Source organism: Parambassis ranga, chromosome 17, assembly GCF_900634625.1.
Source record: "Parambassis ranga chromosome 17, fParRan2.1, whole genome shotgun sequence".
Classification (NCBI taxonomy): Eukaryota; Metazoa; Chordata; class Actinopteri; family Ambassidae; genus Parambassis; species Parambassis ranga.
The window spans coordinates 21,823,474-21,841,704 of record NC_041037.1 but is presented as its reverse complement, the minus strand read 5'-3'; the positions used below and the strand labels follow the sequence as shown (position 1 = coordinate 21,841,704).

Sequence of the window (18,231 nt, the reverse complement as noted above, 5' to 3'; positions counted from 1 at the left end):
TTTAGCAGCGGTCAGTCGCTAAAGAGAAAAAACAGCCGCTTCCGTGTTGTTCTGCTGTTATTCTGGATAATAAGTGTCGTTCGCGGAGTCGCAGCTCGTCGGGCAGCCTCGCTGGAGTCTGACTGTCATGGTTTTATAGAGCTAACGGCCCGTTTCAGCGTTCTGACCGGAAATGTCGCTGCTGCAGAGCTCAAAGAAAAAAGACAAGCGTATTCTGTCGGGTACCTGCCCAGACCCGAAATGTCAGGCGAGGCTTTTCTTCCCTGCTTACGGCTCCATTAGCATCGAATGCACGGAATGTGGTCAGCGCCACGAACAGAAGAACCTGCTGAGCGTGGAGGAGGTGACGGATCCAGATGTGGTGCTTCACAATCTGCTCAGAAACGCCCTGCTCGGCGTCACCGGGGCCCCGAAGAAGGGGACGGAGCTGGTGAAGGTGATGGGGCTCTCCAACTACCACTGCAAGCTCCTGTCCCCACTCCTAACCCGGTACGGTATGGACAAACAAACCGGCAAAGCCAAGCTGCTGAGGGACATGAACCAAGGGGAGATGTTTGACTGCTCGCTGCTGGGGGACAGAGCCTTTCTGATCGAACCAGATCATGTGTCCACCATGGGCTACGGTAAGGACCGGTCCGGGAGCCTCATCTACCTCCACGACACTCTGGAGGAGGTCAAGAAGGCCAATGGCAACAGAGAGTGTCTCATCCCGGTCCACGTGGACGGAGACGGGCACTGCCTGGTCCACGCCGTGTCCAGAGCCCTGGTAGGCCGAGAACTGTTCTGGCATGCTCTGAGAGAAAACCTGAAACAAAACTTCAAGCAGAACCTGGACCGCTACAAGGCCCTCTTTCAGGACTTTATAGACGCCGCAGAGTGGGAGGACATCATCAATGAGTGCGACCCCCTGTTCATCCCACCTGAAGGCGTGCCGCTTGGACTGCGCAACATCCACATATTCGGCTTAGCCAACGTCCTCCACCGCCCCATCATCCTGCTGGATTCCCTGAGCGGGATGCGGAGTTCCGGGGACTATTCAGCCACCTTCCTGCCCGGGCTGGTGCCCGAGGAGCAGTGCAGGGGGAAAGACGGGAAGCTCAACAAACCCATCTGCATCGCCTGGAGCAGCTCCGGCAGGAACCACTACATCCCTCTGGTGGGAATCAAGAACACAGTGCTGCCCAAGCTGCCAGCCCGCCTGCTGCCGAAGGCCTGGGGCATCCCGCAGGAGCTCATCAGGAAGTACATCAAGCTGGAGTCAGATGGGAGCTGTGTGATCGGCGGTGACCGCAGCCTGCAGGATAAATATCTCATGAGGCTGGTCAACGCCATGGAGGAGGTGTTCATGGAGAAGCACAGCATCCACCCGTCGCTGGTGGCTGACGTGCACCAGTATGTGTACAGGCGGACCGGGGTGATCGGTATCCAGCCTGAGGAGGTGACGGAGGCCGCCAAGAAGTCTGTGGTGGACAACAGGCTGCACCGCTGCCTGATCTGTGGCGCCCTCTCCGAGCTCCATGTCCCGCCTGAGTGGCTGATTCCTGGTGGAAAGCTCTACAACTTAGCCAAATCTACTCATGGACAGCTCCGCCCAGACAAGAACTACAGCTTCCCCCTCAACAACGTGGTCTGCTCCTATGACCCGCACAGAGACGCCCTGGTCCCCGACTACAAACTGAGCTCTCTCAACACCTGCAACTGGTGTCATGGCACGTCAGTGCGCCACATCCGTGGCAATGGGTCAGTGATGTACCTGGATGGAGACAGAACCAACACCCGCTCTCAGGGGGGCAAGTGTGGGTGTGGCTTCAAGCATTACTGGGAGGGGAAGGAGTATGACAACCTCCCCGAGGCCTTCCCCATCACTCTGGAGTGGGGGGGCCGGGTGGTGCGGGAGACAGTGTACTGGTTCCAGTACGAGACAGATCCGACGTTGAACAGCAACGTGTACGACGTGGCCATGAAGCTGGTCACCAAACACTTCCCCGGCGAGTTCGGCAGTGAGATCCTGGTGCAGAAAGTGGTGAACACCATCCTGCACCACACCGCCAAGAAGAACCCCGACGAATACAACCCAGTGTCCATCGATGGGGCTCATGTCCAGCGCCTCACTGACGCCACGGAGACCCCGCAGGCAGCCGACCCCCAGCCCCCCACCAAAATCATCCTGACGGGTCAGAAAGCAAAGACGCTCCACAAAGAAGAGCTGACCATGAGCCGAGCCGAGCGCAGCCTCCAGCAGAGCATCAGCGAGCAGGCTCTGGTCACTCAGAAACGACGGACTGACAAGCTGAAGCAAGAGCAGAAAGGCCACGGCCGGACCTCCTCGCCAGGGGGGTCTCCAGAGACATCCTCCTCTTCAGCTCCACCAACGCCCACTAAATCCTCGTCCCCGTCCTCGTCTAATAAGGAGAAGAAGATCCGCGTGACCACCAGCGATGGCCGGCAGGCCATGCTGACTCTGCAGGCCCACACTACCTTCTCTGAGCTGCAGAGGAGCATCACCAACCAGTTTGGCGTGCCGCCGGCACAACAGTGCATCCGCTACGGCTTCCCGCCCAAAGAGCTGGCGCCCCCGAAGGACGGCGAGGAGAATGAGCCGGTGGGGCTGCAGCATGGCGACAGGGTCACGGTGGAGATACTGAGGGGTCCTGAGGACAAGAGCCCGGCAGCTTCCATACCCCGGGCCTCCAGCTCGCACTCCGCCCTGCACGCCGTGAAGAGTGAGGACGCTGTGACGTCCGGCAGGATGAGCGGCCGGGAACTCCAGGACAGCATTGACCTCGAGATGTCCTCCCTCTGTCTTCTAGCAACCTTGATGGGTAAGAAAAACACAAGCTTAGTTCTGAGACGTGTCACCTCATCAGTCTGCAGCTAACGATTGATTAGTCTCATTATTGATTGATACATGTGATCCTTTCAGAGTAAACATGCTTAAAGAGGTAAACAAATCTGAACACAGCAAAAAAAGTGATTTAAATTGAACTAAAGTTCAGCACACACACGGTGGCTTCTGATTGGCCGCGGCAGACAGGTGAGAAACAGCCTGCAGGTATGGACCCAGCAGCTGACACACAGGTTTCTGATCAGCTGCCATGAACACTACCAGAAGCACAGTGTGTGTCTGTGTGTGAGAGAGAATGTGCTGACTCAGACACCTCGCCCCACCTCACCTGCCAATAGGGTCAAAGGTCGCGGCTGCACTCAGATAAACAGGTCTGCCGGCCAACAGGCAGCGTGACACACACAGCGCCTGTCGATATTCAGGAAGGTTTCGTCTGCACTCTGCACGCCGCGCGGGCCTGACGCTGCACTTCCTGTCAATAATCCTCCTGCTAAAGAAAAACAAAGCGCCGCTCATCAGTCGGCGTCTCCGAGCTGCAGCTCAGAGTCCACGCAGCATCACTGAGGAAATGCACAGTCATACATGAAAGGGGACACTCCTCAGCTCTGACCAGACTATTCTAACCACATCTCTAAATCTAACTAGATCTAAGCCAGAACATTAAGTGTTTGCACTGAGGGGAAGAAAACCCACTGAACAGTTTGCTGCAGTGTTTCATAGAACACAGCTGATCCAGAGACAGGTTACATCATTTAGACAGAGGAGAGAGACAGTGTGCAATGTACTGAACAAAGAGAGAGGTGACGTTCACAGGTGGAGTCTGGGAGACGAATACACAAGATGAAGGCAACAAAGGGGAGGAAGGCCGTCCAGACATGAGGGTTCAATCTAACAGGAAGTATGAGAGGACAGAGGTCAGAGGTCAGACAGGAGGAGGCTATAGAGGCTGTCATGTCTGCATCAACTAACAAGACTCAGTAAAATCTATAAGTCCCGTCCTCCTCAGCAGCCAGCAGGACGCCATGATGGAGTCACTGTGAGCAGCAGTCACATGACCAACACTCAGAGTCTCTGTCTGACCTGCAGCTTCCTGCAGCTGATCTCTGTCAGCACACACACACACATACACTGACTGCTGTCTGACTGCAGGATGGAGCTGACCAATGAGAGCACACTGACTGATCATGTGACAGGAACAGGAAGAACAGGAAGATTGTAGAGCTCAAACATCATCAAACCCTCACATCTGTAAATCTGGATTCAGGAAGTGTGACCACTCGCAGTAACAGGTGTGGTCACATGACCGGTCGATGGCGTCATTGGTCACAGAGCAAACTACACGCAGCCTCCACATGTGCTGTGAGCACAGCGTTAAAACTGTCCAACGCAGGTCAACCCTGTGGTGCGTTCATGGTCTCTGTTTTTTTGTAACCTGTCCGATCTCTTTGCTCCAGGTGAGGACGTTTGGTCGTACGCGAAGAAGCTGCCGCACTTATTCCAGCAGGGTGGAGTCTTCTACAGCATAGTCAAGAAAGACATGGGTACGTTTGATTTGTGTTTACATCAGTCTTCTTCAGCTCCCTCAGAATCACAGGTAGAGCTGGTTCATGGATGGGAGGTCCTGATCTCTAAGTCATGTCTTTCAGGTCTGATGGATGGGAAGCACTGCACGCTGCCTCACCTGACCGGTAAAACCTTTGTGTATAACGCGGCAGAGGAGCGCCTGGAGCTCTGCGTGGACGCTGCCGGTCACTTCCCCGTCGGCCCTGACGTGGAGGAGCTGGTAAAGGAGGCACTGGTGCAGCTGCGCTCAGAGGCAACCACCAGAGGCAGCAGAGAGGGCAGCCCGTCCCACGGCGTGCTGCGGCTGGGCAGCGGTGGCGTCGTCCGAAAGAAGGAGCAGCTGCAGAACGTCACCGCCTTTCAGGGTAAAGGCCACTCTCTAGGCAGCGCCGGGGGCTCCTCCCCTCCAGAGCACCGACCAATCACACGCCAGCACAGCAGCGGCGTGGACCTGAGCGCCAGCGTGTCCCGAGGACCTCCTGACCTGTCAGACATCCCTGAGGACACCACCAGGGAGCTGGTGCGCATGGCTCCGGGCTTCGTCACCATGAAGGACGGCCGCGGTCTGGACCCGAGCCTGATGGAGCAGCAGCGGAGGAAGCTGCAGGAGATGGTCTCCTCCATCCAGGCCTCCATGGAGCGCAACCTGAGAGAGCAGCAGAGGGCCGCCGCTGAGGGAGGTGGGGCCAGCCAGGAGCGGACAGGTGGAACTAAGACAGGCGCCGGCCAGCCGGGCCATGAACCAGCGGCAACAAGCGCAGTGGCGGCGGCCGGCAGTGAGAAGGTGGAGGAACCGGAGGAGATGGAGAGCCAGGACGCCGGGCAGAGCAACGCCACCGAACCCATGGATCACTCCTGATCGGCCCGTCGCCCCAGCACCGCCCGCCTTACCCCGCCTGGCCGGCAGCTGTGGGCCTCCACGCCTCAGGGCGGCTCCTGAAGCTTCTTTGTGTTGCATTGTCTTTACTGCATGACTGACGAGCAGCCGGGTGTCCTCGCTGCCTCCAGGTGGCACCGGTGAGGCGGTTCTACCTGCGACACATCAACACTGCAGCTGTGTGTGTTCAGCCGACCTCGGGCTCTCATTCTGCCTTTTCTCCTCTTCAGTTGATGATGTATGGTTCTGGCTGTCCTGCAGCGCGTCGCCCCCCCACCCGCTGACTTCTGATCATCTTGCTATGAACACACACTTAACCCTGAGGAAGAACCCGACGGGTTCCCGTGTGATTCCTGTAGATAAAAGAGTCGCCCGAGTCTTAACCCGCCACCGGGGGGAGCTGCTCCTGCAAACATGCTTCCATCAGAGAGTGCACCCGGCTCTCCACGCATCATCAGCGCCTTCGCCACTGCAGCTCTGGACCTGTCTGCTTCACGTCTGTGTCTGACACCACTGAGCTCCCTGCACCTGAACCCAGCTTCGTGCTGACTTGCGCCCCCTTCTTTTTTTATAGGTGTGTTTTCTGAGTGTGTGTGTGAGATCAAATGTTGTGAGAAGAAATGCCAAAGAAACGCTGGCGGTCACTCAGAGCTGTGAGTTTGTGATTCTTCAGGTTTTCAGATTTGGCCTCACAGACAGTTTTCTATTGTTTGGGCTTCATGGAATTGTTAAAGGGACGCTGCTTCCTCCTCACGGTCAGGGAGCGGGGTAGCACTGTGATGCAGCATGTCCAGAAAGTCCTCTACCCTGGCTCAGCTAGGGTGTATTTTGTAGATGCACGCTGTCTGCTAGGCGCAGTGATACGTTTACTCACTAAAAAATAGTTGCATAAAATCAACCTGAACTGATGCAGGTCTGTAAATTCTGATTTCTGGACAAATGAATCCAGAATCGGAACAATTGGATCGTTAGTGTGAACTGTCCCTTTAAGAATTTTGTAATTTAGCCCCATTTTTAAATCTTTAAATTTCAGAGGAAAAAGTGTTTTTGTTTTCAGGCAGTAGATGTAAAAACATGAGCAGACAAACAGGGGAAAGTGCAGCTGTGACACTCACTGCCTGCAGGTGGCGCACTGACACGAGTCTCATTATGTTATTGTGTTATTGTCATCTAGCAACTACATTTCCCATGAGTCTCTGCCACAGAGCCTCAGCAAAGCCTCATGGGAAAATCAGATTAACGTGAAGGGGTTCATCTCTGAGTGCGGCTTGTCAGGTCTGAGACGGCCGGCTGTGGCGGTCTGCAGCGTCACACACGCCTCACACTTCTGTCCACGTCTCTGCCACCTTTCCTTTCAGGCCACGTCAGGTTTAATGACAACATCTGCGAGGGGTCGTACAGGAAGCGGCCGCGGGGGCCTCGGGTGGAGCCACGCTGTGCTGAGGCTGCGCCGCAGGGTGGGCCGCTGCCTGTAGCGGCGTCTGTTCCCCTTAACGAGGCCACAGGTCACGCACACTGATGATAAAGGCTACGCTTGATGCTAAAATGTGACTTTGACACCTGCACGCGGTGCCTTCAGAGCGAGCCGGACATAAATGTCCAGACCTGTGGTCACACGGCTCCTCTGGTCAGCCCCTTAGGGACAGGCGGCCGTCAGCTGATTGGCTCAGCTTTCAGTCCAGCTTGTGGTCCTATGCAACAACATCAGCAAACTTCCAAACACAAGGCTGCACCTGTAGATTTACAGAGTCACCACTGGGGGCGCCGCTACCAGGGACAGCCTGTAAATCACAGACAGAGCCTCGTCACAGTCTGGCTGCATCATGTGATTTGATCTTCACCTCTGAAGGAGAGGAGGCAGACTGAGCACCAGTCACAGGACGAGGGGGGGGGGCAGATCTTTAAGCATCTTTAAACATGTAACACCAACTTTCTCTTTGATTTACAAAAGACTAAACTCATACAAATCCAAACAGAAGCATTGAGAAGGTTTCAGTTAATGGTGCAGTCTAAGCGACAGGGACTGGTCCTCACCAGGCCTCACAGCTCGTTTCAGCTCCGTGTTCTTTTGTCTGCTTCACTTTAACTCTGTTATTCCGACCTTAAACGTGTCGTTTCCTGCTTGTGTCTGAAATGTGAATCACAATCTGAGGCGAACAAACAGCACTTTGATGGAGGAGGAGGAGAGAATGTTAGCGTAGCCGAAGCTGAACCATCAGTCAGTCAGAGAGGGTCTGACCAATGGGAGGGCTGGGATCAGACCACGCTGCTGTAGCAGACGTCTGTGTGACTGCTGTGCTGATGGACTGTAATCCTGTATCATAGTATATACTGTAGTATATTTGGACTGTACAGAAACACATTCAGTTCCTTCACTTCCAGTTTTGTTCAATTCTGGTTTGCTAATAAAATATTGACGATACACGGCTTCGACATCGCTGTTTGCATGTGTGAGCAATTTTCAACCCGACAATAAAAATCACTTCCTCCAGCTGTGTCTGTAGTTTGTCGTCACTGACGGGTTTCTCTGTCTGTTCGGACCTTCAACGCTGTTCACATCTGGAACGAATCATTTTATCTGTGTCGTCCATTTTCTGAGTGTCTGTGTTTTTGTAATTCAACAAAAAACTGCTCTTAAAAAAGATCATCAGGCTGCATGGACAGCTGTTCACAGGGTGCCTTTAATGTGTTTAATCACACTTATAGACGAACATATAACCCTGAAGACGACTGTGCAGCTGACATCATGTACATTTTAAACATGAATGAGTAGTTAACAAAGAACTTCACTGATTTATGAGAAGGTCAAACTAATGGAAGAAGATTTACAATAAAAACAGTGTAACAGCTTCGAGCTTTGTGTTAAAGAAACGCTGGTTTATTGACATGAAGCAGTCGCAGAGCTGACGCAGTGAAAGCAGGCTGCACGGCACCGTTCTCAGCGTCAACATCGGAGTTCAACATTAAAAAAAAAAACAATCACAAAAACCAACACGGAAACAGCCTGTGTGCTGATTCTCAATAAAGTTTGGCAGCATAAAGCCTCCAACTCTGACTGCACTGCAGAGGTCCACAGAATCACAAAGCAGCCGACAGGACCTTTAAATCTTCGGCGTGTTCGGTCGGCGCCTCTGTGTGACGATTCTCACCTACATGCGTCTTCAGGTGGACTTTGAACTTGACACTTTGAATAATGCGTCCCCACATACTTTACATTCATCGAGCAGCAAGCTTGGAACATTTTTAAACAAGTTGCCACACATCTCACATCCTGCAGCCTGCCGGGAGTTGGGTCAGCGCAGACAGGAGGCTGAAGTCTTTCCCACAGGTGTGACACGGCGAGGTTTCTCCTCCGTGTGCTCCGTCAGGTGGGTTTTCAGTAAGAACCCCCGTCCGAACGCTTTCCCACACGCGTTGCAGACGAACGGCTTCTCCCCCGTGTGAGTCCTCATGTGTGCGTTCAGGTTTCCCGTCTGACTGAAACGCCTGCCACAGATCTGGCAGGAGTGCGGCTTGTCCCCCGTGTGGACGGCCGTGTGTTTCTTCAGCGCCAAGTTAACAAGAAATCTTTTTCCACAGGTGTCACAGGAGTACGGCCTTTCCCCTGTGTGTGTTACCTGATGTTCCTTCAGTCGAGACTTGTATTTAAAGGTCTTTCCACAAACATCACACGTTACAGCTTTTTTAGCCGCCTTAGTGTCACGCTGCTTCTCTGACACGGCACAGTGCTCTACACCGACACTGGGGCTCCTGTTTGGCAACACCTCTGGGTGTCTCTGCGGTCTGGTGTCCTCTGGGTGTCTCTGCGGTCTGGTGTCCTCTGGGTGTCTCTGCGGTCTGGTGTCAACCTGCTGACTGTGTTCCTCAGAGCTGTGAGTGAGGAGCTGCTCTCTGACTGGATCACAGTCCTCATCAGGAGGAGTCACCACAGAGGGGTCCGTCTCCTGCCTCAGTACCAGCTGCTCTGCCTCCTCACTGCTCCATGCTGCCTCCTCCTTGTTCTCGATTTGTGGAGGTTCCTCCTGGTCCAGATAAAGGCTGAAGTCCTGGTCACAGAACTCCAGGTCAGCCAGAGGCTCCTCCTCCTCCTGACAGACATGTTGCTGTGGGAGATCTGCAGGACAGACGGACACAGCGTTAACATTACTGACGCTTTGTTCAGCAGGATAACCCCAACAAGCCGAGGCCACATGTCTGACCTCTGACCCCTGGAACAGGAGTTTATTTGTATAATCAATCTATGCTAGGTTAGCAAGATGCAACGTAAAGTAGCTGCTAGCAGTGGATGCTCAGCCAGGGGCAGCTAAAGTTATTTTAGTGACAGTAAAACATCGTGCTGTTGTCTCTGTGTGTCTGACTTTACCAAAAACAAACAACCCGCGGACCGGAAGTGCTAAAACGCTAACGTTTCCGGGTTTTAGGACCCCCTTCGCTGCTACCAGAACCAGTCCGCGGCTGTTCAGACGTGAAGGACCGAGTCACATCCACCTGTTCGCTTATTCAGAGCAGTTTTACGCACCTATTCTCCGCAGCGCTACTTCCGGTTTGAAGGCGCGCTCCAGCAGCCTGCGGTGATGCTCCAGCTCCTGCTCGTACTGGACCACAGTGTGTTCGAAGAACGCGAAGATCTCCTCCACGGCCGCAGCGACCCGCTCGTTGATGAAGTCTCTCAGACTCTGGACTGCAGACATTCTGACCCAGTAATCTGCGCGCCGTCCAGCTACGTCTGCTCGTCAGTGAAGCTAACGCTAACCGGCCTATTATTACTGACTTCCGGCGGATGTCACACTGTAACAGTTCCGGTGGGATGCGTTAATGATCCTTTAGTTCCACAGTCTTTAGTTTCTGAAAAACGTTACGTGCTGAGGAACACGATATTTAAATACACTGAACATTATGCACGATAGAACCAACAAATAGAGAAGTAAACAAATGAAGTATGTAAATATGCAAATGTACACATTAAAATTAATTATTTAAATTATTAAATAATGAGATCCCAACTCTGAAAAAATCTCTGCGGCCATAAAGAACTTAACCACAAACATCAGAAATGAAAGTGAAAAGTAGAAACAAATAGAAATAGTATGAAAAGGCGTCATTTAAATACCATTATATTCTATGATACTGTGAACATTCACATTCGCTGACATGAACCTGGCTGTAGGGAGTCTGCAGCGCCCCCCTGTGCTGACCTGAGAGGAGCATGCTGGGCCTGTGGATAACATGTCAGCAGCATACATGACTGTGGCTGATGAGAGGCGATCAGGAACCCATCAGATCAGGGACATCAGCCTGCATCCGAACATTTCAGCCCACTCTTCCTGCAGGGTCATTTCCAAAGCCGCCGGCCCTGAGTCGGAGCTGCACTAGGACCCAGAGCCGAGCAGCTGTCAGCAGCAGTAAATATAGCAGCATGGTGTGTGTGTTGATTAGGGCAGTTGGGGGTCAGGAGGAGGCCTGAACGGACTGGATCAGCCTGAACAGGAACCACAGACGGACCTCACCTGGAGGAGTCTACAGATCAGCCGGCCGCTGCATGTGAGTCACACTGTCCTTGGTGAATGTGTCTGTGTGTGTGTGTGTGTGAGGCGTTCACTGACTGCTGCCTCTGTGGGGTCTAATCAGTCTGAAATCTGTGTCCCTGAGCCACAGGCAGCACTCGTCAGTTTCACAGCAGCAGACAGTGAAACCAGTGACATGGAGACGAGTTATTCAGCACTTCACCTCTTTGTTCACTTGCTGGTAACGCTCTGGTCTTTTTGTTCGGTTGAGTTAAACGTCTGAACTCCATCCATCTCCATCTCAGGATCAGTCAGAGTGTCGGTCAGCAGCTCCGTCCTGTCTGCAGGCAGAGTGTCTGCAGAATCACTCAGGTGTTCAGACAGAGATCAGCTGCAGGAAGCTGCAGGTCAGACAGAGACTCTCTGAGTGTTGGTCATGTGACTCCATCATGGCGTCCTGCTGGCTGCTGCTGAGTGTCTAGTTACATGTGAACTGTTTATTTTTGGAGGGTTTTTGACTCTGACGTGGAACAAAGATAAACTCAGCTCTGATTTATTCGTATCTTTAGTCTTTATCATTTCTGTCTGTGATTACTGGTCTAAACATTACACCCTCACCTTGTCTCCAGGTAACTTCAGTGACGCAGTCAGGAAGCCTGTGAGGGTCAGTCCATCCACGCGCTGACCAGGATGCTGCAGCTCTGCAAAGTTACCAACGCTCTGTTCATCAGCAACGCGCGCTCCGCCTGCAGCGACGAGCTCCTCCGGCAGGAGGCGGTGACGCTCTGCATCAACGTGTCCAAGCAGCAGCCGTTTCCCTCCGCCGCCATCACCAAGCTGCAGGTCCCCGTCTACGACGACCCCAACGAGGACCTGTTGAGCCACTTCGACCGCTGTGCCGACGCCATCCAGAAGGAGGCGAACCGCGGAGGGCGCAGCGTGGTCTACTGCAAGAACGGACGCAGCCGCTCGGCCACCATCTGCATCGCCTACCTGATGAAGCACCGCAGGCTGCTGCTGACGGAGGCTCTACAGGTGAGGCGCATCAGCACAGCGCTGTACTCTGCACATGCTCAGTACGGTTCTCTGACACGTTTCAACCAAATAAGCGAGTTTGAGTTTCAACAAAGTTTGTTTTCAGCTCTGAGCTGGAAGCTTTGTCACATGACCAGCTGTCAGTCCACCAGCCCCTGCCTGATCAAGATTTCTGTCTTCATCAGCTTCATTCCCCTAAAGAATGTGTGATTGAATCTTTACTTTGAAGAGCTTCCTGTTCCTGTTTGAGGTCCGGCTTCCATGAGCAGGACGTTCAGACTCAACACCCAGCCACAAGGTCAGAATTCTGGTTGTAGCTGACAGCGACGCTTTTATCCTCCAGGGTGACCTCCAGCAGCAAGCCAGCTCAGAATCAGCTGATTCTCAGTGAGCGTGCTGGAACTGCACAAATCAGAGTCTGACAGAGTGACCAAAGAGTCAAAGCAGAGGGAGGACAGGTCTGCAGAGAGAGGACAGGTCTGCAGAGAGAGGACAGGTCTGCAGAGAGGGGACAGGTCTGCAGAGAGAGGACAGGTCTGCAGAGAGGGGACAGGTCTGCAGAGAGGGGACAGGTCTGCAGAGAGGGGACAGGTCTGCAGAGAGAGGACAGGTCTGCAGCAGAGAGGACAGGTCTGCAGAGAGAGGACGGGTCTGCAGCAGAGAGGGGACAGGTCTGCAGAGAGAGGATGGGTCTGCAGAGAGGACAGATCTGCAGAGAGGACAGATCTGCAGAGAGGACAGGTCTGCAGAGACCTGGTCTGTGGAGTGCAGCCTCTGCTGCACCACGGAGCTTCCTCTTCTTCACACAGAGCCTCCTCTTCTTCACACTCAGCCTCCTCTTCCTCACACAGAGCCTCCTCTTCCTCACACGGAGCCTCCTCTTCCTCACACAGAGCCTCCTCTTCTTCACACTCAGCCTCCTCTTCCTCACACAGAGCCTCCTCTTCCTCACACGGAGCCTCCTCTTCCTCACACAGAGCCTCCTCTTCCTCACACAGAGCCTCCTCTTCCTCACTCTGTGCCTCCTCTTCTTCACACGGAGCCTCCTCTTCCTCACACTCAGCCTCCTCTTCCTCACACAGAGCCTCCTCTTCTTCACACAGAGCCTCCTCTTCCTCACACTGAGCCTCCTCTTCTTCACACAGAGCCTCCTCTTCTTCACACTGAGCCTCCTCTTCTTCACACGGAGCCTCCTCTTCCTCACACAGAGCGTCCTCTTCTTCACACTGAGCCTCCTCTTCCTCACACTGAGCCTCCTCTTCTTCACACTGAGCCTCCTCTTCCTCACACTGAGCCTCCTCTTCTTCACACAGAGCCTCCTCTTCCTCACACTGAGCCTCCTCTTCTTCACACAGAGCCTCCTCTTCTTCACACTGAGCTTCCTCTTCTTCACATGGAGCCTCCTCTTCCTCACACAGAGCCTCCTCTTCTTCACCATCTGTTACAGGGCGGACAAATGTAACTTTCTGCCTTTCTTTTCTTCCAGAAGGTGAAGACGGCTCGTCATGTGATCGATCCAAACCCCGGCTTCATGTCTCAGCTGCAGAGGTACGAGGAGCAGCTGAAGAGAAGACGAGGACGGTCCTGAGCCTCCACCAGGGAACAGGTGAAGCTGCTGGATGGATCAGTCACCTGTTCGACAGAACTCAGACCAACTGAAGCATCAAACAAATTCAAGCTGTGCAACTGAACTAAAATATTAGTCATTAAGACTATGAGCTGTAGGATAAGCTAAACACAAACATGTAATAATATTATATATATATATATAATATAAACATAGGAGATACCATTAATCACATTTTATTATCGTTTAACGCAGTTTTTTATTGGACCAACAAAACAACACAGAAAAAACCCAGAGTCGGAGTCTGAGAGCTTTAAAGGGGAATGTTTGAACAAATGTAAATCAACAGGCTGTTCTAAGGTGTCGCGCATCATGGTTCCACCGCTCACCTCTAGATGGCAGCATGGTGCTGAACACATGAGGACGCAGTGGGCTCCTCTTCATTTGAGGAGGACTCAGGCAGGAAGAGGTGATGGGGAATATAATATAATATCATATAATCACAGCGCTCGATGCTCCAGGATGTTAGAAAGAATCCACAGAGCAGACGTCAGTTAGCAGACGTCAGAAGAAGGAACAAAATAAACCGCAGAACACATCAGGATTATTGTTAATGCTGAAGGTTCAGGATGTTTCATGTTTTGTTGTTGTCAACATTATGTTTTCAGCTGTGATTATAAAAGCACAACAGCGGGCTGCAGCGTGCTTTAAGTCTCCACAGACCATGAATCACCTTTCAATGATGTTCAGTGTTAGACTAAAGTGTATTGATCCCTTTGGGATGACTCCCTCAGGGAATGTCCGTGTTCAGAGGTGTGTTTTAACTCAGTGTCTTAAACAGACTCAGTGAAAAATCAATAATGTGAATCTTTAGTATTTTATGAGCAGCACAGAGCGGGCTGTTTGTTTTCAAGCTGCTGCTGCTTCACCTAATGTTGTGCAGTGAGTCTCAGGTGTGCTCTGTGCTTTCATGGTGCTGATATTAAAGCAATAATGTAATCACAGGTGTTGTTCAAGCTGCTCTGTGTGACTGTCATCTGAAGGTCTCTGTCCCTTTAAGTCTGCACACCTGAAATAAAACCTGAAATCAGTGGTCAGCTCTGCGTCATCTGTTACACTGACGGTTCAGAGGGAAACAACATCTGACAGCTGATTGGATGAACCAGCTGTCAGTCACCAGATAACCTCAACCTATCAGAGAGGAAACTCAACCAGCTGCTGAGGCTCCCTGACAGCTAGCATGCAGCAGCTAGCATGTGTGTAGAGGACTGTTGTGTCTCTGTGAGGACAATATGAGCATAAAGACACTTTGACTGAAACAAACTGATCAAAGCAGAAAAGTCTTCATGAAGCAACAGACACAGAACTGACAGCACTTCCTGACTGGACTCTGATTGGACAGAACTGACAGCACTTCCTGACTGGACTCTGATTGGACAGAACTGACAGCACTTCCTGACTGGACTCTGATTGGACAGAACTGACAGCACTTCCTGACTGGACTCTGATTGGACAGAACTGACAGCACTTCCTGACTGGACTCTGATTGGACAGAACTGACAGCACTTCCTGACTGGACTCTGATTGGACAGAACTGACAGCACTTCCTGACTGGACTCTGATTAGTCAGAACCATTACCAGCCAAAACTGGACAAGGGCTTCCGTGACGTCACCCATTTGTTTCCAAATACAGACAATGGGGGCGGGCAGGCGGGGAACATGGAAGCCGGAAGCTAACGCTGTGAAACAGCAACCACCTGTCACTCAAAGTGATAACGCCCATAATTGGGTGTAATTGTCAGAATATAATTTAAAAGAATTCACTTATCACTGTGATGTCACAGCGGAATCCTCCATGTTTACAGTCTGTGGGTTTGACTAAAAGAAGCAAAGAGAAGCTTGTTGAGAGTAAAACCAGTTTATTTACCAAAGCGTGTATCATCTGGACTCAGACCCCGCTGCCTGGAGGGGGACCTTCAGACTCTGGGCTGTTCCTGTGCATGGTGGCTTCTGTCCCATTCATCGCGCACTCTGTTGATCCACTCGTTGTAGTTGGACACCTTAGTGTAGATCCCCAGCTTGTCCTCCTTTCCGCAGCCATCGCCCCAGGACACCAAGCCAACCAGGAACCAGGTGTCCCGGTACAGAGTGACCATGGGTCCCCCGCTGTCCCCCTCGCAGGCGTCAACCTTCTGCCCGAGAACCCCGGCGCAGAGGACGTTGTTGGAAATGTTGTGCGGGAACATCTGGCGGCTGCAGATGCTGTGGCTGACCAGCGGGACTTTGATGACGTTGAGTGCTGAACTGAACTTTGTGCTGTCCAGGTCTTCTTTGCCCCAGCCGGTCACCACGGTGACAGTGCCGTTGAGGTGGAGCACCCGCTCGGCCATGGCTTGCCCTGGGAGGCAGACGGGGATGATGTAGTCTGAGAAAGGCGCGGGGGTCTCCAGGCGCAGCAGGGCGATGTCATTGTCCACCGTCCGGCCCTCGTAGTTCGGGTGCTTGAAAGTCTTAATGACCTTCAGGATGACCTCAGTGCCCTCGTTTCTGAAACGCTCATAGTCACCTGAAGACACAGACCAGGACTTAGTCGGCCACGTTCTGCAGGGTTCATCAAAGCTGAACATAAGAAATGGATCATCTGCTTCCGGAGTTTTGAGTGTGGATGCGTATGTGCCTCTTCAAGACTCTGCGGCACTGAACTAAAATCCGCCTTTGGACCGTCGCTGTAAAACCTTGCAGCTTTTTGTCGCCTCAGGTTTTGCACTGTGTGTGGAGTGAAGACTTACCGAGTCGTACGCTGAACCTCAGGTTGTTTTCGAGGCAGTGAGCGGCCGTCAGGACCCAGCTCTCATCGATCAGGACGCCTCCGCAGTGAAAGCGCCCCCTGGCATCCAATAACAGCACCTGCACACAACTTTCCAGATGCAGAATCAGCTCTGTCTGATCAGACTGTAAATGAACAGCGTGGCTCCATGCTGTGCAGCATGACGCCTCATCTGCCGCCACACTGATCAGCCTCTGAATGTACCTGCCTCTGTCTGTGAGGTCAGTAAACACATGACAGCGACCATGCTGCAGCCAGTGCGGGGTCGGTTACCTGCCAGGGACTCTCCCCCTTCTTGCCCACCTCCCCTCCCACCATCCAGGGCAGCAAGCCGTCCATCGGCTGCGTGTACGACGACCGGCCAATCAGCAGCTGACCACAGGACGACCGCCCTGCAGGGACGAAGCACACAGAGGTCCGGTTAATCACTGAACGATCAGACATTGATGGACTTACTGATCAGCTGATTGTAAGAGTGATTAGCCTCAGTCTCTCTCACCTTTTGGGACGCACTTCCTGTAGTCGTCCCTCAGTCTGTATCCACTCAGACAGCTGCAGCTCCTCGACAGGCCGTCCTTGCTCTCTGTGCAGTCGTGGTCACAGCCGCCATTATCCACTGAGCAGTTCGTGGCTGTTTGAGCTGAGCAGGAGTTCCTCTGCATTATTCTCATCTTTCTGTCTTTAGGCGGCCTTTCAAAATAAAAGCTGATTTCAGTCAGACTCACGCTGCTCGCAGTATCTGCCCTCGTACCCAGGCTTACAGCGGCAGGCGTAGGCTTGGTACAGATCCACACAGGCCCCATGAACACACATGTTGGACTGACACTGGTTTCCATCTGAAACACACACACACATTTACCCACAATGCCATGTAGGGCTCTCGGTGACAGCGGCGACTCATGGCGGCTCACGAACACGTTTATAATGAAGGCGGTGGTCTCACCTGTGTACACCGTCCAGAACTCCAGCTGTGAACACACAAAACAACGAGCGATGACTTTGACTCAACAAACTGAAGGAGTGTGCAGACCGTGGTCAGTCCGCTTATCATGACCCGGTACGCGGTCCTGATAATCGGTAAGTCAGAGTAAATCTGTGATGGTGAGTCATAGAACCTACATCACTGAGTTAATAGTTCACAGAGTAAGTCACAGAGTAAATAAACGTCCCAGCTCTTTGGGATTCTGTCCGTTCTTACCGTGGCCTCTCTGGTCTGGAGAATCTCTCTGGCCTCTTCAAAGTCACACTTCTCCTCCACACACTCGCGCTCCATGGAGGGCGGCTTCAGCTCCTCCAGGAAGGAGTTAGCGCGGCGGGAGCGCAGCAGCATGTGAGCCTGTGGCGGGTCCGAGAACACTGAGCAGACAGGTGAGACGGGTGAGTCTGTGAGGGTCGCCCCGACTGTGCAGGGTCTGACCAATCCCACCACACCCACCTGACAGGCTGATGACCGACGCCGACCACAGAGCGGCGAGGACGCACACACACAGGGCAGAGCGGGACATGACCTAGAGTCGACATTTACACACATTCATGATACACATCGATACACGATCAATACGTGACATACTGATCAGAGTCGGCTGAACCCTTCTGGAGCTGCAGCGGAGACAAAACAACAAATCACATCGTTCACAAGAATCCGATGATCAGCATTGATCGTGTTCCACTGAGAGCACAGAGACGTTCCATCTGTGACCTTTGACCCTACAGCGGCTGTGAGGCCGCAGAGCCGGAGCTGGAGTAGAACCCACATCCTGACAATGTCTCAGCGCCAGGACAAGAGCTCAGAGAAGACGCAAGACGCCAGAGTCTGCGGAGAGTTTCTGTACTTACCTGTGAAGGACCGAAGTGACGGACAGAGACGACGCTTCGCTGTTTCTGTCGTGTTAATGACTGACTACCAATGTTTACTGAGAGTCCACAGTCTGCAGCTGACCGCCGTCTGCCAGCTCTGTCAACACACAGAGAGACACACAGAGACACACACACAATCCAAAAACGAGACCAAA

General features: G+C 52.7%; 4 protein-coding genes across 4 annotated transcripts; 2 read left to right on the top strand and 2 right to left on the bottom strand.

Annotated features, from left to right (window-relative positions):
- vcpip1 (valosin containing protein (p97)/p47 complex interacting protein 1) lies at positions 1–7,750 on the top strand. The gene is made up of 3 exons (XM_028427338.1): positions 1–2,822; positions 4,300–4,386; positions 4,492–7,750. Exons 1-3 carry the CDS (start codon positions 173–175, stop codon positions 5,265–5,267), a joined length of 3,513 nt encoding a protein of 1,170 aa, XP_028283139.1. The 5' UTR covers positions 1–172; the 3' UTR covers positions 5,268–7,750.
- A 551-nt stretch (positions 7,751–8,301) lies between these two features.
- LOC114449597 (zinc finger protein 23-like) lies at positions 8,302–10,082 on the bottom strand. Its single transcript, XM_028427406.1, has 2 exons — positions 9,805–10,082; positions 8,302–9,399 (listed from the first exon to the last, which is right to left on the bottom strand). Exons 1-2 carry the CDS (start codon positions 9,974–9,976, stop codon positions 8,579–8,581), a joined length of 993 nt encoding a protein of 330 aa, XP_028283207.1. The 5' UTR covers positions 9,977–10,082; the 3' UTR covers positions 8,302–8,578.
- Positions 10,026–14,488, top strand: dusp28 (dual specificity phosphatase 28). Its single transcript, XM_028427420.1, has 3 exons — positions 10,026–10,826; positions 11,419–11,824; positions 13,311–14,488. Exons 2-3 carry the CDS (start codon positions 11,480–11,482, stop codon positions 13,410–13,412), a joined length of 447 nt encoding a protein of 148 aa, XP_028283221.1. The 5' UTR covers positions 10,026–10,826; positions 11,419–11,479; the 3' UTR covers positions 13,413–14,488.
- Positions 14,489–15,294: 806 nt separating this feature from the next.
- proca (protein C (inactivator of coagulation factors Va and VIIIa), a) lies at positions 15,295–18,214 on the bottom strand. The gene is made up of 9 exons (XM_028427387.1): positions 18,056–18,214; positions 17,655–17,727; positions 17,418–17,575; positions 17,163–17,187; positions 16,945–17,055; positions 16,719–16,859; positions 16,493–16,611; positions 16,182–16,299; positions 15,295–15,958 (listed from the first exon to the last, which is right to left on the bottom strand). Exons 2-9 carry the CDS (start codon positions 17,722–17,724, stop codon positions 15,369–15,371), a joined length of 1,332 nt encoding a protein of 443 aa, XP_028283188.1. The 5' UTR covers positions 17,725–17,727; positions 18,056–18,214; the 3' UTR covers positions 15,295–15,368.
- Between the last annotated feature and the right edge of the window lie 17 nt (positions 18,215–18,231).